The 24,323-nt window shown below is 34.5% G+C and overlaps 1 protein-coding gene across 1 annotated transcript in view; it reads left to right on the forward strand.

Moving 5' to 3' along the window:
* Window positions 1-24,323, forward strand: part of LOC130897804 (carbonic anhydrase 1-like) — a 42,895-nt gene that overhangs the window by 13,964 nt on the left and 4,608 nt on the right. Inside the window, exons 2-5 of the mRNA XM_057806716.1 lie at window positions 7,025-7,060; window positions 13,621-13,788; window positions 23,447-23,585; window positions 23,863-23,968. Of these exons, the coding sequence (XP_057662699.1) occupies window positions 7,025-7,060; window positions 13,621-13,788; window positions 23,447-23,585; window positions 23,863-23,968 (449 nt within the window). The remainder of the gene's footprint in view (window positions 1-7,024; window positions 7,061-13,620; window positions 13,789-23,446; window positions 23,586-23,862; window positions 23,969-24,323) is intronic.

Genomic DNA, 24,323 nt, shown 5'->3' on the forward strand with positions numbered 1-24,323 from the left:
CTGGAAATTTCTTGAACCCCTTTTTTCTCCAAATTGAGGTCGCATAGTATGAAAGTTTATCTAACATAATAATTCACATTTTTTAAAACAACACAACAGAACTAAGCAAAATATAATATATTTCAATATTAGTTAAGTACCGAATATTTTGCATCATAGCGCAAGTCAATGAGGTCCACATGCACTATCACTTCCTTTGTATAATACGAGGGTTGAGTTTTCAGATATGGCAACCGTATAATTTGATTATCGCTCAAACAAAGCTCTTGTCGATTGTTGCAAAGAAATTCTGAAAAAATTCAATCGCGGTACTTCTATAAAATCGAATTATGGATCTGTTAATATAAACGAAAATAAACAACGATTGGTCTTTCAAGACGAGCCAAAACCAACAAAAGTTGTTCCCGCACGAAGTACTTCGAAACAAATGGTCACCTGTTTCTTCGAAAGACATATTGCCATCCTTCCAATCGAGCAACATAGAGCGGTCAATTCTGAATGGTACACCAGCATTTGTTTGCTAGAACTATTCGAAAAAATCAGGGAAACCAATGGCAGAAAACGGATCTTTCTCCACGATAAAATGCGAGCTGCCACACATCAATAAAAACGTTTTTGATTAATCAAAATATAATATTGACGCATTATTCGCTATACAGTCCTTGTTTGGCACTCAATGATTTATTCTCATTTCCACAGATCAAAAATAAACTGTGAGGTCAAACTGAAGATGCGGTTGATGCGTTCAAATCAAATGCTTTGGTGGTATTTTAATCGGAATGGAAAAAATGCTTCGAAAATTGATTCAAACGCATGCAAAATTATATTGATAAAAAAAATATTTTGAAAAAAAAAAATAAAGCCATATCATTTTTAGTTCCTTAGTTCCATTACTCTGTATATACAGGAAGAAAGATGCTTCACCAAATGAATGCTTAAGATATGACTCTCGGAAAAACCATACACAAAAACGGTAATTTTTACAACAAGCATGTGGCAAACCAAATTAATGACTTCAAAATAGAGTAAAACATGATACACTGAGGAAATAACCTCAAACTTCTACAATAAACAGAATAAATATGTTTTTATTCCAATTTTAGAGTCATCTATTTCTATTATATCCACAATTTAAAAGAATGATAGAATGCTAATAAGTCACTCATGTGCTCAGATCACGTTAGAATACCAGAGAATGGAAAGATAAATGATATCTATGGAACTGATATATATCTTTAACAGAGTTATGAAAGGTGTTTGGTACATCTTGCAGGGGAATTTGATTCAAATTCAAGCAATTCGAATAATTCTGATACATTTAAACACAACATTTTCTGGAATTCCTAAGACATTAGAGAACTCCAACTGGAATGTCAAATTCAAAGGAAATATTTGCTTATCATGGTCTAGATAATCATACATATATCTTCATTAGGGACTAAGGTATACAAATACTTCTAATTACCACACCAGAAGGCATTTTGGGACGAAAATTGTTAAAATAATAATCGGGAAATCAGACAAGGAGCTTCCGATGTTCCATAGAAACATGTTACATTTTTAATCAAGAGTTAAATTGTTAGAAAAACCAGAAAAGAGGTGGTTTCCAGTGTAGAATGCGTTAAATTTGCCAAAATTCCTAACTGACAGTTTAAATGTTCGAAAGAAACATGCTACATTTTTAATCAAGAGTTAAATTGTTCGAAAAACGTTTTATCTTTTTTAAGAAGAGTGAGTGAGTGACGTGCTTAAACGCTTTGCTCCACTAAAAGAATCAGGTTCAAATTAAAAGATCTTGAAAAGACCCAGTTCGGTTTGAAAATTTCGCTTCGTATTAGAGAGGTTCTTTTAACGAATAAATGTTCTGTTACAAAAGAATGTCCAGCTCACGTATCTCGTGGGCTTCGAAAATTTCTTTCATAAATTACAGCATGTGAAATAAAGAAAATACTGGAGAACAGAGGCACTGGAGAGAAAGATATACGAATAATGGATAATTTATACATAAAATGTAAAAATTGAAAATAATGGTACTAAAGAAGTATCTATAAAGCGAGGATTAAGAAAAAATTGTATTTCGCCTCCAACTTTATTCATTATACGAGAATTGTTACTGAAGAACGGGGGCCCAGAAATCGAAAAAGAATTAATAAAACTGTACAATAAAATAGAAAGAACTGGAGTAATACCCGAAGAATGGAGAACTAGTATAACTATACCTATATACAAGAAAGGTTTAAAATCAGATCCGAAGAATTACAGAGGCATAACGCTACTTAGTAGTGTGTTAAAGTTATTTACCAAGATACTTGCAAATAAGATAACTGCTAAGGTAGGCATCTCAGAAGAGCAACAAGGCTTCCGCCCAAACAGATCCACTATAGACGCAATATTTATATTACGCCAGTTGATAGAGAAATCCATAGAATACAATAAACCCATGTACACATGTTTCGTAGATCTAAAGCAAGCATTCGATAGAGTAAAACTCAACGATGTAATCCACCGACTAAACTAAAAAGGCGTCAAGAAGCATTAAACAAATCTAGTAACATCAACACCAAAACAAGAATAAAAACAGACTGTGGGCTAACAAGAGAACTCAAAGTCTCATCCGGCATAAGACAGGGAGATAGCCTCAGCCCATGCCTTTTCAACGTAATAATGGACCAAATAATTGAGAGCGTAAACGAAGTTAATGCAGGATTCGAAATGAATAACCGTCGCCTGAGAATCCTTTGCTACGCAGATGACGCTATACTTATAGATGAAAATGAAGACGATCTACAACGCCTCCTTCATAAATTTAACCTGACGGCACAGAGACTTAACATGCAAATCTCATGCGAGAAAACACAAAGCATGGTAATATCCAAAGACCCAATAAGATGCAAGTTGGTAGTAAATGAGCGCATTATAGAGCAAGTTATGAATTTCAACTACTTGGGCGTAGAAACAACGAGCAGCAGAAACATAACGGACGAGGTAGATGAGCAGATCAAGAAAGCAACTAGAATATCGGGATATTTACGGGACATTATATGGAGAAATAAATATATGAGCATAGAAAGTAAGACGCGAATCTACAAGACCTGTATCAGACCCATACTAACCTATGCCGCAGAAACAAGGGCAGACACAACACAAACAAAGAGAAAAATGAGAACAGCAGAGATGAAGATATTACGAACAATAAAGGGTACCACACTCCACGATAGAATACCCAACACAGATACCTTAAGAGAACTGGGAGTACAAGATGTCGTTAGATGGGTAAGAGCAAGACGCCGACAATGGAGAGACCATGTAGAACGAATGGCTCCAGAATGGATTGCCAAATGGGCCAAAACACAGAAACCAGACACAAGACGCCCAATCGGTAGGCCCCCAAAACGCTGGTACGATAGCTGGACATCGGCGTCACAAGAGGGCAGATGACAGACCTGACAGGACCTCGTCCTACTACAAGAAGAAGAAGAAGAAGACGAGGATTGTTAAGAGTTTCCGACCTCATCCTGAAGATGTCAACAATCTCAAGCTGGATAATATATCTGCGCATGCGTTTCAGTCATTTTGGATGCTTAGGTCGTGTTTAAAGATTTTCTTGAAAATGGAAAAAATTGGGTAGAGATAGAAGAGGTTATTGGCATTTCAAAGGAATACATTTACCATATACCATATACTGATTGAAGAATTATACATGTGTTAACTATACGAGCGTTGGATACCGCGTTCGATCACTTTGTACAAAAAGCATATACAAATAAACATTTCTCAGGGTATTTAAGAAGAATGAGACAGTTTATTTTTTAAGATAGTCATCGACTGTGTTCAAAAAGGTGAAGTAATAACAGGAAAGTAGTACGTTATTATGACGAATATGAATTGCACTTTGAATTGGTTGACCACCCCCCGCATTCAACAGATCTCACCGGATTTTTCCTGTTCTCTGACTTTTAATTTTTGCTTGCAGGAGAAACGCCCATTATTATTTTGAAAAGCTGAAATGGTTAGAGCATCTAAGACAAAATTGTATAGACTTAAAAGGTGACTATGATGGAAAATCAAAATTTATATGGAAAAAGTCTTTGTTAGGCTGGAAACTTTTCAGACAACTCTCGTATATTGGGAACAATTATTTACTAAAGTAATACAAAATCAATGTAGAGAATAAAACTAAACAGAAATTATCCATATTTTGATAATTAAGTAGTGGAAACAAAATGGGCATCAAAATAACTAAAATTGAATTTTTATTTCAACTGGATACAATGCCAATGTTGAAAGAGTGAACGAATTCTAGACTGATTCAAGCTGAATCCAGATAAGGTGATTGAAGGCAGAACGGCAGTAGAGAAAACCAGTTGCATAAAAATTGAAATATATATTTGTGATTTAAAATTAAAACAGAACGAATATGGAGCTGATTAACCGCATTTCAGTATTAGAAATGTAGATACATAGACATTTCACAAAACTAAGAACTCAAACAAAGTCGTTATTCACTTTTGTATCTGAATATCAAATGAATGAGTACAAACTTTTTTGTGACAAACTATTCTTACCTAACTGTTATGATTTGACACTTTCTCAATAAGAACATCATCAACAACAGCATTTGAAAGAAATGTTTACTAAACAATTAATCTTGAAAGATTGACCAATATATCCAACAGCTCCATTGAGTAAAATATACTTATCCCTCTGTCCAATATAAGACTACGCTCTTTACCACGTGAAAAGATTGCTAACAAACCGAGACGTTTATTTATTTATTTATTAATTCGATATGGCTGAGAATTCAGTGAATGACCTTACTGTTATTTGTTCTGAGTTTCCTTTTAGAATTTTAGCTAACAACGAAAAATTTTCGTTTCAAGATGATTAAGCACTAGGCACGCAATAATTTGGTATCTGAATGATCATTTTCTAAATAGCAATTGTTCACTGGCCAAATATTATGAGTATTGAGTCATACTGCATATAATGAGATTCTGTTGAAATTTCATCACATACAGTTTGTTAACTCAGTACAAATACAAACAGAAACAGTAAATTATCAAATGAGATTACTCTTATACATGTGTGTAGTATTTTTGACAAACTATGAAAAGATTTGACAAGTGGTTTTTAAATTATTAAATAATTAAGAAAGATGGATTTTGTCCATTTAGTTAAAATTTTGTAGAAGCTGAGATCCTCTATATCACCTCTCCTCCCAAATTTCTGGTTACGTGGCAGACTAATTATTTTTGTACCATCATCAATTGAACACATTTATTTCAAATTTATTTTTACCTATAATGTTTTCTATACATATCATTTTTGAATTTTAGTGTGCCGGGAGGAAAGAGAATATTTGACTTGGTTACACTATTTATTAATTTAAAATTATAAAGGTTTTCTAGGAATAGAACTACGACTGAATTTATAATGATTTAGTAAAAAGAATGACCTCCTATTTATACTAATTCACAAAATATGGTTGAATTTAGATTTAAACCAGACATCCAATGATAAACAGTGACTTTGCATGAATATCATCTTGACTTGATGAAATAGAAAATACAAAATGGTTCGGTTAATGATATTTGATACTAAGTATAAAAAGAAATTTGTTTTAAGACAGCCAAAAGTATTCCAAGATCTCAATAACTTATCTAAGCGTAATAATAGGAACAGTATAGGGTGTTGAGCCAACTTCATTATGTTCCCTTTTCTTTCTGTTCATAATCGCTTCACTTTAATTATCTTTTCATTGTTTCTTCTACGGAACATTAGGTGTTTAATGCTGTCTTATCGCTTCGAGTTTCTTTCCTTGATATAGTCTTAAGATCGTCTAAAACGTCTATCATCATCTCACATGTCCACCTTGTTCCTAGAGAGGAAGACAGAAAATTTTCCGTAGATTCTTGAAAAACAAAACCTAAGAGATGTTAAAAGCTCACACAAAATGATATTTACCCTAAGTCAACGATCGTCTACCTACTTATGTTCAAAGACTTAATACAAGAATCCATGTCTAGTATAGGTTCAAGAGAACCAAGGTTTCAAACAAGATATGATTGAAAGATTAAAAAGTTTTTCGAAATCTCACTCATCCTGTATGAAAGAGTTATTATTTATTTCGTACCTACACATACAAGGCTCTTCCACCATTTGTACTTTCAACGATTCTCCATACATTTCCATTCCAACCCTCCAACCCCATTTTTCACGCAAGCCTTACAGTTTGCTCAGTAATCTTCAAAAGTTCGAACTAAGGTGCCTGATTAGATTTTCCAAGAACATCGGCTTTTGGTGATTTTGAGTGTGGCAATCAGGAGGTCTATGTGTGCAACCGTTATTGATAGTCCACTTTCTCAATTATGAACTTGAGTTGTGAGTGAGAATCCCTGGATTACTAAGATATTTGTCTCAGATTACCTTTAGTATAGCGATAAACTGGTCGATTCAAGTCCAATTGGTCTGCTCTAGAAATGGTGTTTGTATTTGCAGTGAAGTTGCCAATATTTTTACTCGTTGAAGTATCAACTAAATGAATAGGAGGTGGATGGAAATTTGCCATTATAACATTAGTAAATATCTTATTATAAAATAAAGAGAGACCGTCATAAATAATTTTTGAATTTATAAACACGGATTTGAACAAAATACATTATTTGTAAAAATCTAAGTTCAAAGATTTTTTTACTGAATACATATTCAACTTCATAGGACAATATTACTTAAAGTTTTTCACTTTTATTGTTATTTATCAATAACCAATTACGGAATTTACCACTGTATTGTCTAGTTTTTATTATAACTGTGCATTAAATGCTATATAAAAGTTTCACTTTTATTCAACGTCCTTCTTATTAAATATCATTATTCAAGTCAATTGTATTGGTTTTTGTCTCATAATACTTCGCGTACACTAAAAGAAAAATGTAACTATTTCGTGTAACTAATAGTGATGATTACATTAAATGAATTGAAATAGGAACCACAAACTTATTAAACTGAATGCTTTACTTTTTAGGTCATGGTCAAGATTTTGGTTATGAAGGAACTATCGGTAAGCGAGCTAACAAAATATTAACAATGATAAAATTCCGATAAAATGAATGCTATACAAGGTGCAGGCTTGTGTGACCTTCACAATAATTTCGACACAATATTTCCAACGTTGTTTTCATAGTTACAAGCATCCTTCGTAATCGTCGAAAATAATCCAGTTTAAAACCATGGTTAGAGCTTCTTTGACCCTCCCTATGTTGAGTTCTTTTGTGTTTTGATTTCATCTTGGGAAACAAAAAAGTCAAAGGAGACAATGTCGAGTTGATTTGGCGTCGTTATAATGCCTTTTGCGTTGCTTTGACATGGTACTAGACTAAGCCTGTTTTAGCGACTTCGGGTAGTACTCGAAAAAAGTGTGACGCTTAGTCGTGAATGGCGTGAATATTGTAAAAAACGATCAATATGTCTTTCGTTGCAACTGGTACATCTTCGCTTGGTTGGACACTCCTCACCCATTTTTCCGACTGCTGACTTTGTTTATTGATACCGAACACACTGTTTATACTACCACTACACCAACACTCTCAAATAGACTCACTCGCGTTTACCTTCAGTCTCTGAAAACGATAACTTGGTTATCGAAATAAGTGTTGGTGTAGTGGTAATGTAAACAGTAGAAATGTCAGCAACGGTTCCAAAAAATCCGACTAATTTGTACATGGATCATCCTCAGCTATGAGGTACGTAACATAGTAATTATTTTCAGTGGAAAATGTTCGGAAGAAGAAGAAAGTTGGCGGATCGGATTATTATTGACAACTGGTGTTTATAAGAAGGACTAACAGTCGTTAAGTGAATGTGAAGAAATGTCAAAATGAGCTGATGTCCATTTAAAAATTACCTCCGTGGGGTGTAAGCAAATAATTTTGTCGTGAACTTCTGTATGAAGATTTATTTGGTTAGTGAAGTTATTTGTTGGTTTCTAGACTCAATTCTTTTTAGTTTCAAAGCGAAAGGACTTCTTAAAGAATCGTTACTTAAGGTTCACTCCAGCCCATCAACAAACTGTCCTTGGTACGGTGATGATTCTTTGAAATATAGACTACGTGTTCCAACCAGGTGGTTACAGTTCTTTTGTGTTCCAACCGACTTCGGTATCGTTTGTGAACCGTTTCCGGGACGTTCTTTTCGATACTTGGTTGGTAGCAAGTACTGTTACAAGAACCGCGCACAGCCGGAAATTGCTCAGAAAATATTCTTCGCTTCCGATAACCGTTCCAAGTACGGTCCCGACTAGCAAATTGGAACAAACCTTCAAAGAAATTCGAAAATTCTCCTGAAAACGTGGATTTGTTGCGTTTTTTTCGATTATGCAGTATTGTACTCTATGTAGGTAAATGGTAAATAGTTGGAGAGTGAGTGTTAACACATGATTTTAAATTTTCTGGATGATCAGACTCAAAGCGGTAACAGCTGCTTCAAGTACCCTTATTTCGTTTGAATGTATATGTGGTATACAATATGTACAGTGCTTTTCAGATAAAAGTATCCACCTTTAATAACTTTTGTAATACTGGTATTTAGAAAAAATCCAAAAACACGTCAATTTATGTTGGAAGGGGCAAGCATTATGGCTTATTTAAACTTACTGGAAAAGCCACCCCCTCACCCCTAGCAGCATCCCCTTTATTTTTTTAAATTACTTTTCATATTTTTTATGTAAAATTTGGATACTCCTCTTTGAGCTGATTTCAAAAATGTATAATACTTGTAGGTTAAAGTGGTTAGTTTATGAGATAAACAATTTTTCTTTTAAGAGCACAAATTTTACTTATTATTTACTTTCACCTTATTTGCCTGTACTAAAATGGGTTGTACAACAGTTCAAGCTCTTTAATCTTTTTAACTGTGCTATTTATTCTACTTAAAAAATCCAAACAACAAAAAACTCTACTTTTTATTAAAGTTTGACATTGTCAACTAGAATTTGTAGTCACTATTGATAGTGTAATTTGATACATTATTTATTTTGTTTCTCTGAAATGGTTTACTCTTTGCAAGAAAGAATTGAAATTGTAGGTTTATACTACCAAAATAATAATTGTGCAAGAGCTGCTGCTAGAATATTTAACGAATTACATGACGGAAGACATGCAACTCATAAGTATGTAATTCAACTGATGGAGAAATTTACCACAACAGGGTCTGTTTGCAATAAAGTGCATAAGCGAGAGGGACTCGTAAATAACGAAGCAATCCAAGTGGCAATTTTAGGGCAAGTCAGCTTAGAGGCTCAACAACCCCAATCGTTGTCAACAATAAGTAGAGCGATCGGTGTTTCATCTTCTACAGTTTTCCGAGTTCTACATAAATTCAAGTACCACCCATACAAAGTTAAGTTGGTGCACGAGTTGAATGAAGATGATTTTGATCGTCGTCTAGAGTTTTGCGAATCAATGACGCAAATTATCAATAACAATCCACAATTGTTAAACAATATTTGCTTTTCTGATGAATGCTCATGGTCATTAAATGGCTTAGTAAGTAGGCATAATTGTAGATATTGGGCTGAAAGTGATCCACATATTATGCGTGAATTCCATACACAACATCCCCAAAAGTTAAACGTTTGGTGTGGTATCCTAGGTGACCACATTGTCGGACCTTTCTTCATCAACGGAAATTTAAATGGTGAATCATATCTTGAGTTACTCAGGGAAGGGGTTGACCCACGTATTACAACAATAATAGAAAATGATGATAACCTTTCTGAAGATTTACTGGTATTTCAACAAGACGGAGCTCCCCCACACTACGCTATGCCTGTCCGACAATTTTTAAACGAAACATTCCCCGCTCGTTGGATAGGTAGAAGGGGGCAGATGATGGAGTGGCCACCTAGGACACCGGATTTAACACCCCTAGACTTCTTTTTATGGGGGTATTTAAAAACAAAAGTTTATGCTACCCAACCAGAATCTCTGGATGATTTACGAGAGAGGATAGAAAATGAATGTCGACAATTAAATCCAGCCGTATTAAGCAATGTCAGAGAGGCATTTCAAAATAGATTATACCATTGTATGGAAGTGAATGGTACTCATTTTGAACACTTATTGTAACTTCATAAAAAATAGCACAGTTAAAAAGATTAAAGAGTTTGAACTGTTGTACAACCCATTTTAGTACAGGCAAGTAAGGTGAAAGTAAATAATAAGTAAAATTTGTGCTCTTAAAAGAAAAATTGTTTATCTCATAAACTAACCACTTTAACCTACAAGTATTATACATTTTTGAAATCAGCTCAAAGAGGAGTATCCAAATTTTACATAAAAAATATGAAAAGTAATTTAAAAAAATAAAGGGGATGCTGCTAGGGGTGAGGGGGTGGCTTTTCCAGTAAGTTTAAATAAGCCATAATGCTTGCCCCTTCCAACATAAATTGACGTGTTTTTGGATTTTTTCTAAATACCAGTATTACAAAAGTTATTAAAGGTGGATACTTTTATCTGAAAAGCACTGTATAACTGTGACTTTAACACAATAAAACAAAAAAAAACAATTCTCAGAACCGAAAAAAATCAAGAAAGGATAACACGAGTACATATGAAAAATTTGATTTCTTACCCAACGGCCGCTAATCTGTCACAGATCAGATATTTTTTAGATTGCTCTATGTTCAGAAGACACATGTGGTCAACATAACTAAAAAATTCACACTATCAGATTTAACATAAGTGCTAGATGTAATTAGGATTGATTTGGCAAAATATTAAAAACGCAACGTGCTGCCATTCGTTGGATAGATATAGAAGAATGTAGGGTAAGAGTTGGAAAGCTAACCCTGAAATTTTCTTTGGTTTAGTTATGTAAATATCAAAACTATGAAGAGGAAACTAAATCGGTACCAGTAAAAACACTGGGTTAGCAGCACGGTGTTGGACAAATTGATCTAAAGTCTACCGATTTATCATTCAAATCATACGGAAATGGTGCCAACAGCACAGATCAAGAGATCATTGAAAAGTTCGCAAGCAAGATGTCGTTCCAAGAGACGTCATTACATTATAAGAGTTGGTGGTCAAATAATAATAGATTCTATTTTGAAATAACTGAAAACCAAGTGAATTGAACAATTCAAGAAAGGCTTAAAATGAAACCGACCACTCAATATTAATGCGAGACGGCAGCTTTAAACACGAAAATAATGATGTGACTTTTAATGATCAATTTTAATCTTTCACTGGAAACTAAATTAATTGATTGAATGATATAGGATGGCAGTAAAAGCGTCTAACCAATATAATATGTACGTAAATACAAATCTGGTACTATTTGCATCTAAAAAAATTAATCGATAGTTAGAATATCTTCAACAAACAAGTTCAATACAAAGGTTGAATTTTAGTTTGGTTTGTGATTCAATATAATCTTTTTAATGGTAACGTTGTTATTCTCAGAATAATTTATGATGAAATGTTTGTATTCGGGCTCCTAGTTGTTCTCGAATATCAATCAATCAATCTATAACAAATTCGTGAATAGTGAAAATTCTAATTGGGTAATCATAGGTAATCTTGTGGAAAATTCATGCAATTTTCCCTTATTTCTGAGGTAAAAAATCATTTCCAATTGAAATTGCGAAGACTTTTATTGATTTGACAATAGTATTATTAAAATTAAAGTCGAGCGTGTTATTCGGTTAGTGATGATTTGAAATCCATAATTATCGCTAATATACAAGTTCACAAATTCGGGTTAACCTTAAGACCCTAGTAGATGAGATTTTTCTTAACGTTACTTGATATCTAAGATTGATATTAGATTCCGAGTTTTTTTATTATAGCAATAATGATTCCTTATAATTGCTGGCAGCTAATGATGTTCTACTTTTGAACGTTCTGAGATCGATTGTTTTTGTGAATTTAGTGGATGTTATGTGCTTGGAAAACATAAAAATCGTACCCGGGTGTAATATTTTGGTTTTACTGTAGTAAACCCTAAAAAACAATGGTTACCCATATTGTCTTGAAACACATGCAGAACAAAGCTGTACAAGTGATCACTTGATGAAAATGTATTCTTCTCATTTTCTTGTTCAATATTATGTATATGTTGTGATTAGAATGTCCCGTAGGGGAGAGTACGATTTCCGTGGCGCCGCAATTTAACAGCGGATTAGGCTTAATTAGGCCAAAATAAATCTAAAATGAAGAATGAGATTTTTTGATATTTTGCTTCGTTTTCAAGATAAACAACAGCGAAATCCCCATAAGAAAAAAATTATAATAAAATAAAATTAAAATAGTCCTCACGCATTTTTTTAGACAATTTTGGCTGTAAAAAATTCACGATTTTTGAACTTTTTACACTCAAAGTGCACCACGACAAGGTTAGATTAGGTTAAGTTAGGTTAGGTTTGGTTGATATATACAAATATTAAATAAATATAAATTTTTCCAACTTCAAGTATCGATATCTCGAAAACGAAGCAATATATCGAAAAATTTTCGACTTATTTTGGGTCGATTTAAAAAATGTCCTAGTCAAATCCAGGCGCCTCAGAAATCGTACTCGTGCCGTCCCCTACACTACGACCCAAAGAATCTATTATCTATCCATTTTCTTGCTGTGGTATTGGAGATACTCGGTGTTAACAGCTGATCTATAAACCCACTCTTTCTAAGAAGTTCAGGATGTGGTATTGCTCTACCTGCCAAAAACCACGTGTAATAGCCTCCCAGGCGTAATGCTCTGGAATTCCGTAGTCTCTCACACTTCAAGAGAATGTCGATAGACGTTGCACTCTCTGACATACTTGACGCGGTAATGTCCGGCAAAACTATTGTTAGTATTACTAGATTGTTCTTGGTTATAGTTTCCCAGGAGTAGCATTTTCTTCTTTTCTAGTGTTTTCTCTATTGTCCTGTTGTTGACTAGTAGAAAATTTCGTCAGCTATTCAATGTTCTTCCACTCAAGCGTGCCCCGGGACGCATTGGAAAGTAAATTTATTCTTCTTACCTAGCCCATTTAACTGGTCTAGTTCAGACATTCCAAAATCAGCTTTTCCGGACGATAAAAGTCGTCGATACAAATACAAAAAAATTGAGTCTGGATAGCTTAAGTATTGAAGCTATTTCACCCACAATCAGTTGTTCATCACCAGGTATTTCATGTGATCTGATCAAAATAGATCTCTATCGCTTGAAAAATAAACTCATCGCAAGCAAGTCAACGCATCTTCAAATTTTTCATATCATCATTCATATTATTTTCATTTTTATTACTTCATCGGAATCATGGCGCGTTACCCGAAATGGATTATCGATTTTCAAAAAGAGAAAGAGTCGCAGGCATCCAAATCTGGCGAATTCGGTGGCTCTCGTTTACGATATCGTAGTCTCCCCAAAACACTTCTGCAATATTTTCAAAGATTCCGTAGCTCTAATTCTATTGAGAGCAAAAAATTTCAAACAAACTGGTTGCTGATTTTTTTCCTGTTAGCTTGTCCAACCGCGAGTTGAATAAGTACTTATATTAAACAGCAGAACATAGATAATTTGAATATTTTCATTTTTTACTGATATTTTGAATTTTAAATATTTTCTAAATCACAGGTCCTGACTTTTGGGGTATAAAATATCGTGGATGTAATGGAGGAAAACTACAGAGTCCGATAGACATTGAAATAAATAATGTTAAAAACGTCAGCTATCCACCGCTTATATTCAAACATTTTGACGAACCATTAGAAACGGTCAAATTGGTCAACAATGGTCACACTGGTGAGTTATTGATAAGTTTGTAATGCGTTGAGTTTAAATGAGAAAAAATAATTAATTGTAAACTGTAGACTAAAAGTAATCGGTCCATAAATAATATTTTGAAAGTAAAAGGAATAACCAAAGCAGGAACGTATACATAACGATAATTACACCGACGATTACTGTGTGCAGAAAAAATAGAAATTTGGGAGAGGAAAAAGATCCAAAAAAATGGAAGGTGTGGAAATGGACCACTCTTCATGAAGAAGTTGGACATCAAACAAGTAGTCATTGCCCAAAGAGTCAGGTAGTGGGAGCATGTGTATAGAATGAATGTTAAGATGACACAAATAAAAAGAAAGGGAATCTAAAGGAGAAGATAGGCTGAAAAAATGGATAGGAGGTGTAACATCAGATTTGAGAAGAGTGAAGACAACTGGGTGGAGAAAAAAACAGATAACAGAAACGATAGAGAGGTGTAGTAAAAACAAAACGAAATAGAGTTTAAATATACTCAAGTTTGAAATATAAAATTGGAAAAATTTAGCCATGGGTCTTCAAGGCCTGAAGTTTCTTCTGTTTCTTGCTGTGCTGTGTCTTGCCTTTATATGAACACAGTTTTTATTAATCTTTACAGATCAGGCTATTTTTTACTAAATATTTTCTCAGAAACATTGTTAAATATACTGCATCTAATATTTCGTGAAACAAAATCAAATTTATAAGGTTGGAAGCACATGATTATATAACGCTTCAAAGAATGAGAATTATGTTTGTTAGGATTAATTGTTTATGTAAAATGGTATTTTTTATTATTTATAGCTGATTCGATAATTTCTAATGACTATTATTACCCTAACTAACTAGATATTTCCACAAGTTTTATAACAGTTCCACATCAGCATACTAAGAAACGAGTGGAAAAATATTCTGAAAACATTGTATTGCCACAATATATTAATTACATTTCGCATGATATCGCAATATACACATTCATGCGCATAAATTTTACTCTTGATGTTAATCAAAGTGATATTAGCACTCTCTGAACTTTTAAATCATTTTGTAGCTTATTTATAAAGTTAATAGTTAATTCATTATCACCTGTAAAGTATTAAATGTGAAGTGAATAACACTTTTATTACTATATCCAAATTAGCAAGAGCTCGAATAAACATTCCTTTGTGTACCTGTTATATTATAACGTTGACGTATCATCATCTATTTATCTATATCAAGCTATATGTCTGAATCACTCATTCTATTCAGAGTTTGAATTGTTAATAATACGAGCAGATTGTTCCAACAGAGAAAGAAACTAGGTAGTGGTTAGATATCAGAATTTTATTTGTTTTTCTGGTATGTTAGGATTGTTTTGTGCCTTTGAACTTATCAAAATCATAGAACTTTGATATTGTTTCGGTAGAGAATATTATGACAAGTTTAGAGATTCATTTCAGTTCAACTAGAAACAAGTACATAGAGAATAGAAGATCCGAATATTTCTTTTTCCGTTAATATCTTACACATATATATTCAAATGACTCTAACATCCTGCTCACTTACGAAATGGAAGAGTGGAAGTATGTGAATATTTCTAAGGAAAATGTTGAGTCACACAGGGTGTATTATAGTTATTATTAACACGTTCACATTAACATTTATTTGTAAGAAAATTTTTTACATAGCTTTAACAACAGAACTTATTATATATCTCATTTCTTCCATTCGCTCAGTAGTCGGTTGGTCGGACAGCGTTGCCAGTTTTCATGAGTTTTGAATTAATTCTGGCGTGAACATACTCCCCGCGTTGAAAGCATAAGGATGGCTTTCAAAGGTCAACTGGAAGGGGGCAGATTTTTTGAAAGCTTCTTTTGATGATTTCTCCAGAGGGAGTTCTTATAGAAGCGACCCTAGCGATACCGTCAGGGCCTCTATGGAGCTTGCTGATTCTACCTAATAACCACTGAGTGGGCATAGTGTTCTCGCCTTTCACTAAAACGAGAGAATCTTCTACTAGATGGCCTTGGTTGGACTTCCATTTGGTGCGTCTTTGGAGCTCCGCAATGTACTCAGATTTCCATCTGTTCCAGAAGTGCTGTGCTAATTGTTGTACGAGCTGAAATCTGGAAAGTCGATTCATTTTTATGTCGGTGACATCTTGATCAGGTGCTGCAATTATTGGTCTTCCAATCAAGAAGTGAGCTGGGGTAAGAGGTCCAAAATCGTTGGGATCAGAGCTCAGTGGGCATAAAGGACGCGAATTCAAAATCGCCTCGATTTGTGCGAGAACTGTGGCAAATTCTTCAAATGATAAATGAACTTGGGTCAAAACGCGCCTTAAATGGTGCTTTACGCTTTTGACAGCTGCTTCCCACAAACCTCCGAAATGAGGAGAGTAGGGTGGTATAAACCTCCACTCTATATTCTGAGAGCTACATTTCTCGATTATAGTGTTGCTGCCATGTTTTAGAAAATCCTTTAGCTCTCGCTGTGCCCCGACGAAGCTTGTTCCATTGTCGGACAATATTTTTGATGGTTTGCCTCGTCTAGAGACAAAACGATATAGCGCTTGAATAAATGATTCTGAAGAAAGGCTAGAAATCAATTCCAAATGGACTGCTTTAGTTGATAAACAAATAAATACGCCAATATAACATTTACTTAAACGACAACCTCTACCTTTCTTATCGTTAATCATAAATGGCCCCGCGTAATCAACTCCCACTATTGAAAATGCACTAGAAGGATTAGTTCTATCGCGCGGTAAGTTGGCCATAATTGGCTGTATGGTTTTAGCATTGAATTTGAAGCATTTCACACAATTCTTAACAGTCTTTCGTGCAAGATTTCTACCGGATATAACCCAGTAATTTTCTCTTATAGTGCTTAAGAGCAGCTGAGGGCCGCCATGCAATAGGCGTTCATGTTCTTGTAAAAATAGTAGCTTTGAAAAATGATGCTTTGAATTGATCAAAATTGGATGCCTTTTGTCAAAGGAGTAATTTGAATGTTTTAGTCGCCCTCCTACGCGTAGCAAACCATCGGGTTCTAGAAAGGGACTAAGACTTAATAGATTACTATGGGAGCTCAAAGGCTTGTTATTTTTCAATGTTTCAATTTCGGTAGAATACGATTGAGATTGACAAATTCGAATGAGACATTTTAGAGAATCACTTAACTCCTGTACTGTAAGAGAACCGCCTCTTCTGCGATTTCTCTGAAGACAATTATCCTTAAATCGTAAAATGTATGCCATTGTTCGTTGCATTCTTGAGAAATTTGAGAAACGTTCAAAGGGAAAACTCAGAGTAGGGGGCGCAACATTGGTCAGAAGACTGGATTTAAGTTCAGGTAAATCATGAACCACCTCCAGCTTGTCATTGGGCCAAAAACTTGGGTCCTTAGATAGCCAAGTAGGGCCGCGCCACCACAAATCAGAGTTTAAAATTTGACTAGGATATATTCCCCTTGAAGCAATATCTGCTGGATTATCGTGGGTGGGGATGTGCCTCCAATCGGCGTGTTTAGTGAGAGACTGAATTTCTGCCACTCTATGGGCCGTGAATGTTTTTAGCAGATTCGGGCTTGTGCGTACCCAAGCTAGAGTTATAGTTGAGTCCGACCAAAGTGTGAAAGATTTGAATTGAAATTTCAAAGCAGTTTTAGCTTTATCTGTTAGGCGGGCTAGAAGCAATGCTGCGCATAATTCCAACCGCGGGATTGGTATTGTTTTTATAGGTGCCACCTTTGCCTTGGCGCATAACAGGGATACATGAACCTTTTGATCGGAATCAATACTTCTCAAATAAACACAGGCTCCGTAAGCCTTTTCCGAAGCGTCAGCGAAACCATGCAGTTGTAATTCAACAGCATTCTTGCAAATAGCTTGTCTGTTTAACTCAAGATCGTTCAAAATAAGAAGCTCCTTCTCCAACCTTACCCAATTTTCAGATATAGCTTTTGGAATAGCGTCATCCCAAGCTAATTTATTTTCCCATAATTTTTGCATTATCATTTTTGCGATAATAGTACATGGGCTTAGTAAACCAAGGATGTCGAATATTTTTGATATAGTAGATAAAATTGTGCGTTTTGTGACCTTTGTACCTATAGGATTGGTATGAATTTTATATTGAAGCTTATCGTTATTGCAAACCCATATCAAGCCTAATGTTTTTGTTTTGCCATCATGCGCAAATTCTAGTATATCGGATTTTAAATCATTTGAACTTATATTTTTGAGCGCGTTGGTGTCGTTAGAGCACCATTTTCGGAGTGCGAAACATCCCGATTTAAGAGTGTCACTTATCGCTTTACATATGTATTGCGCATGCTCAAGTGTAGGTGCACCTGTTAACAGGTCATCTACATAAAAGTCGTGCTTAATGATTTCGGCTATTTCCGGGTTCATTTCTTGAATATCCTCAGCGAGTTTAGCTAAACAGCGTATTGCAAGATAACTGGCAGAGGCTTGCCCGTATGTAACGGTATTTAGCTGGTAGACTTCCAGGTTATCACTCGGATTTTCGCGCCATACAATTTTTTGCAAATGCCTTTGCTCGGGCGTTATTGAAATTTGCCGGTACATTTTAACTATGTCTGCCGAAACTACATAGTTATATTTCCTAAACCTTAAGACTATTGATAGTAAATCGTCTTGTAAAACGGGTCCAATGACTTGAATATTGTTGAAGGATAGACCGTTGCTAGAGGGCGCTGATGCATCGAAAACTACCCGTAGTTTTGTGGTCAAACTCTCTTCTCTCAAAACTCCGTGATGCGGCATGAAATATTCGAAGCTTGAATCATTGCCGTTACAAATTGTCATATGGCCTAGCTCTTTATACTCGTTCATAAATTGTATATATCTGCTGTGCAGCATTGGATCTCTCCTGAATTTTCGTTCTAATGCATAGAAACGTTTTTCGGCTTGAGCTTTCGACTCACCTAAACTAGAAGGTTGTTGCTTCAAAGGTATAGTGACTGTAAAACGTCCGTTCGCGTCTCTGGTAGTAGTTTTGATGAAATTGTCCTCGCAAAATTGTTCATCTGGAGAAAGTTGTCGCGTGCTAGATATTTCCTCGATTTCCCAAAATTTGGCTATTGAATTTAATAATTCCTGGTTTATACTTAAATTACAAGAAGCCTTTTCAACGTTGTTAGTACTTATTTGCCCAGATACAACCCAACCTAGCACTGTATCAATTAATAGCGGCATATTTTTTCCTAACGAAATTTTGTTATTGCTTAAAATTGTCCAAAATAGGTCCGCGCCAATGAGCATGTCTACTGGTCCGGGAATATTGAATTGTGGATCAGCTAGCTTTAGATCACCTGGAATCGCCCAAGATTGCGTGTTGATTCGACAACACGGCATCACACTTGTAATCTCTTTTAGAATATAACAATTGCCATGCGCTTTAAAATTGGTGTGTACAGATTTAAATGAAACCTTACACCTTTTACTGACCTTTGAAATATTGTTTGAAATTCCGAAAATTGAAAGATCTGTTTTATGTGTCGCAATATTCAAACGCTTTTGCAAATCCTCCGTTATGAAGGAAGTTTGAGAACCACAATCTAATAACGCTCTTGCTTTGTGAAAATTATTGAAATTGTCTGAAATGAGTAAACAGGCGGTAGATAATAGCACCTGCCCCGCCGCTGGTACCACTACGCCACTGCTTAGTGCTGCGGAACTTGAGCTCGCGTTGTCCGCTATCTCGAGTTTTTCATGCAAAATTGTATTGTGCCAAGCTTTACACACTTTGCAAGGCCCTAATTTACACTGTTTGACAGAGTGACCCGAACGCAAACAGTTATGGCAAAGATTTGATTTTTTGACAAAATCTTTTTTTTGTGTTATTGTTAATCCGAGAAACTCTGCACAACGATATATTGAATGCTCTTTCTTGCAATAGGAGCATGTATATGTACTTGAGGTCAATGACCTTACTCTACTTTGTTTATTGAATTTATTTTCCTCATTACTAAATTTTGAATCTGATTTATTTAAACTGAGACTGTTCTTTGATTCTAACATATTAAGAAAATTGGAACGTTTTTGTAAAAATTGTAGGAATTTATCTAACTTTGGCAATTCTTCCTGATCTCTATTTTCCCTTTCCCATTCAAGGTTTGAGCTAGTATCTAATTTATTAGTAATCCAAAAAATTAGTAGAGGATCCCAATTAGTTATATTTTGCCCCAATTGTTCAATAGATCCCAAATGTTTGTGAATATCATCAGCTAAATTTTGTAGTTTTTCAGCTGTCGGTTTTTGTATATTTTCTAATGAAAAAATAGCTCTAATATGTTCATATATTAATTTTTTAGTATTGTCAAATCTTTTTGAAATTGTGGCCCATGCCACTTCATAATTGTCGGCCGTATATTTGATTTTGGAAATGGACGCCGCTGCTGTTCCTCCTAGTGCACTTCGCAAGTAATAAAATTTTTGAATATTATCTAATTTTTTACTATCATGAATAAGGCATTTATATGTGTCCCTGAATTCTAACCAATCTTCAAAGTTTCCACTAAATTTAGGAAGTGATATATCCGGAAGCTTTATACCCTCGTTTTTACAACAAGCTTTGTCTGAAATCACGCTAAGATTTGTATCATTATCGTGATTATTGTAGCTTTGTAAAATGTTTTTAGCAACAGCGATTGCATCATAATATGAATTTTCAAATCTCTCTCGTTCGATTAATTGCTCATCTAAATTTATATCATCCTGTAACTCTATTTCTAATTGATGTGATTTGAATTCGTCAAGATAATTTTCGGCATCACGTAACCTATCTTTTAATTTTGTAACTTCTGTTTGGCTTAAATTAGATATAGTTGCAAATTCATTTACCGCTTTTGTGAAAATAGTTAACTGAGCTTTAATTACACCTCTTTTCTTTATTAGTTTGCCAAGTTCTGCCATTTTATATTGTCAAATTGTTCAAGCACAAACAGAGAAGCTTTGAAATCGCAAATGGAAAGAAAAATTCGGAAATAAATAATTTGGAACAAACTCACTCTGATTTCGGTCGAACTGCCTGATTCTTGCAATTGAACTAGTCGGCCAGTTGAGTTGATGTCTGGTCGCCGTGATATTGTATCGACTACTTGTTTGGTCGATCACTTTGCACTCGTTGATAGTTGCTTGCAGCACGTGGTAAATTGTTTTTGGGTTATAGTTGTTAATAATATATTGTTTATTGCGAATTTTCACTGGTTTTGTTTATAATCCGGCTCGAAGGACCATTTTTTGTATTATAGTTATTATTAACACGTTCACATTAACATTTATTTGTAAGAAAATTTTTTACATAGCTTTAACAACAGAACTTATTATATATCTCATTTCTTCCATTCGCTCAGTAGTCGGTTGGTCGGACAGCGTTGCCAGTTTTCATGAGTTTTGAATTAATTCTGGCGTGAACACAGGGATATGGTTATATCGCAGCTTAATTGTCAAAATCAGATTAAAGAAACTTTAAACCGCTGTGTCAAGAGCCATCTTGCCATTTTTGTCATTAGATTCGATATAAGAAAAAATCTTTATTTTTGATAACTCATAATATTCAACAAAAAACAAATTTTCTGCCAAAAATCGATTTTATTCATCAATGTAATCTCCTTCAAGAACACTGAAATCATCCAACGCTTCTCTAACTTCTCGATGCCATGCTTGTAGAAGGATTTGTCTTTTACCTCAAAATAGGCTTCAATCTCAGCAATTTCTTCTCAATTTGAGCTTAATTTCTTCGACATAATATGTACTCTATGAAGTATTCTATTCTATTCTGTTTGCTATTGATTTTGAAGATAGTTGATGAACAATATTCCATGCACATCCCATAATACTGAAGCTACAACCTTTCCAGCTGACTGTTGAGCCTTTGGATGCTTCGGACGTAATTCACCGGCTGCAGTTCACTGAGATAATCGTTTTGATTCCGGAGAGAAGTTAGGATCCATGTCTATTGCATTAGCATATATTAACGCAAAAATGTGTTTCATCACGTGTAAATATGACCAAATACCGCTCTGAATCATCAACACGTGGTTGTTTTTGATCGACTGTGAGTAAATGCGTTTCTCATGGTCAGTTGTTCATGCATAATTATGAACACACTGCCTTCTGATATATCTATTGCCTTAGCTATTTCACGCAATTTCAATTTTCGATTAGATATAAGCAATTTGTCGACTTTTTAACGTTTTCTGGAGTAACCACCGCAATTGGATGACCAGAACGTTCACTATCATTGATATCTGTTCGACCACATTTAAATTCATAAAACCAATAACACATGGTTCTTGTCGACGGAGCAGAGTCCGGATAACACTTTTGAAGCCATTGCTGAGCATGGGAAGTATTTTTCATCAAGAACCAATCATAAATTAATACACCAAATTGTTTTTAATGAATTGTTTTGAAAATAACAATACTAAATGGCTGTCACTTTTTCTGAGTAATCGAAATGTCATAAAATTTTACACATATTCTTTTGAAAGTCGGTACTCCATATACGTCATATGGATTTGTCAATAGCATCTGTGTGTCAGTCACATGACTTATTGAGTAATGTAGTAGGTTTTAAAATCTTGAAGTCGATACATATCACCTCATTGACATGATTTTCATTCCAAACGATCTGTGTTATCTGCTGCTGTCGTGCTCACTCGTTCTGTGCCTCTGGCTCTTTATCATCGGCCTTCTTTGTACTATGCCTGATAATATTATGACTACAGTATCTATAGTTCTACATTCACCAACATATCAAGCCAGTTAGCTGCCTATGATATGCATTTCTTAACATTCGATGCTCAATAATTGTGAATTCTTTGAAGGTAATAGATAATATAATAATTGAATAGAAATAGGAATTTTCAATTGAGGGGTACTCAAATTCTAACCTTGTATTAAGACTTTTATGAGTTTACTGAATACAAGGTTTTCACTACCACTAGACCAGCACTCACAATTAGACTGTCTGACGCGTGTTTCGATAACCAAGTTATGGACTTCAGATACTGAAGGTAAACTAAAACAAAATAACTTGAGTTACCTGTTTTATACTGAATTTTCCCACTAATAAACCTTCTCCCGTGAAAATTAATTTCAGCGGGAAACCTTCTTATTGGCGCTTTGTACTTATTTAAGCTTTTCTTCCATTGGTTATTTTCAAAACTTTCAAATGCATAATAATAGTGGTAATACTCCAATTTTCGGTCCGTGCATTCGTCCCATAAGGGATCTCTTAGTCTGCCCAATATTATTACAGTCAAAATCATCACAGCTAATTTCATATATACCACAATTGTTTTTAATTAAATTGATACCCGCCAAGGAGGTTTTACGGCTGGAATTCATTTTTATGATAGAAGATTTATTGGGAGGAAAATTCAGTATAAATAGGTACGTTATTATGTTTTAGTTTACCTTCAGTCTCTAAAGACGATAACTTGGTTATCGAAATACAGGTCAGACAGTGTAATTGTGAATATTGGTGTAGTGTAGTGTAAACAGTGTGTTCAATATGAAGATCACCAACGCTTCCAAAAATTCCAACTTAATTTATAAGTGTACTTGAAATATTTTGGATCTGAAAGGATAGGTAGTAGTCACGTGGTGATTGGTATTCCTAGTTACTGAGTATATTCTATATTTCAGTGCAGCTATCAATTCAGCAAGGTAATATACCAAGTATCGGCGGAGGTCCTCTCAACAGCACTTACAATTTTTATCAACTCCACTTTCACTGGGGCAAAAACGATAGCGAAGGATCGGAAAATTTGATAAACAACCACAGGTGATAAAATATTTTATTTCTTTCATGAAATCATTACAATAATTATACCACAGCTTGGCTTGGCCTTGTACATATAAGAAATCGCAAATCGGCCTTGTGTGACTGAAACATATTTGTCTTAAAAATTTCACAAACACAATGTAGATGTAACAAACGTTGAATATCAAATTTATGTTATGCACAAGTTGAGCTTTCCTGACTAAATTCTCCTTTTATATTTAAAATATCTTCTCAACCTAATTCGACTATAAATAGTTCATTTATAAACGTTTTTTAGCTTTCCTCTAGAATTACATATAGTTTTTTATAAGACTGACTATGGTAACTTCAGTAATGCTCTCGGAAATGATGATGGACTAACGGTATTATCTTTTTTGTACAACGTAAGTAGACTTGGTTTAATTTGATCTTATTAAATTATATCTTAAGTAAGTCGTTACAATTTGCATCAAAAAGCGTCCGAGGTGCAACCAATAAAATGGATTTCCAGTGAACCCATTATTATAGGGAACTATTTGATTTCACCTTTTTCCAGTACTTGTATAAACATATTTGTACCAGAAAATGCGCTACTATGTTTATATATTTGCAGTCATTCAATTTTTCTAAATACTTGACGTAATCACATAGAACTAATAAACGCAAACGCTCTAACAATTTAAAAAGAAAGCATCAATGTAAAATCCGGTAATTCACATGTATACGAAAGATAAAACAATGATAACAATTGCTTCAAAG

The sequence above is a fragment of the Diorhabda carinulata genome, chromosome 9, assembly GCF_026250575.1.
Source record: "Diorhabda carinulata isolate Delta chromosome 9, icDioCari1.1, whole genome shotgun sequence".
In the NCBI taxonomy this organism is placed as follows: Eukaryota; Metazoa; Arthropoda; class Insecta; order Coleoptera; family Chrysomelidae; genus Diorhabda; species Diorhabda carinulata.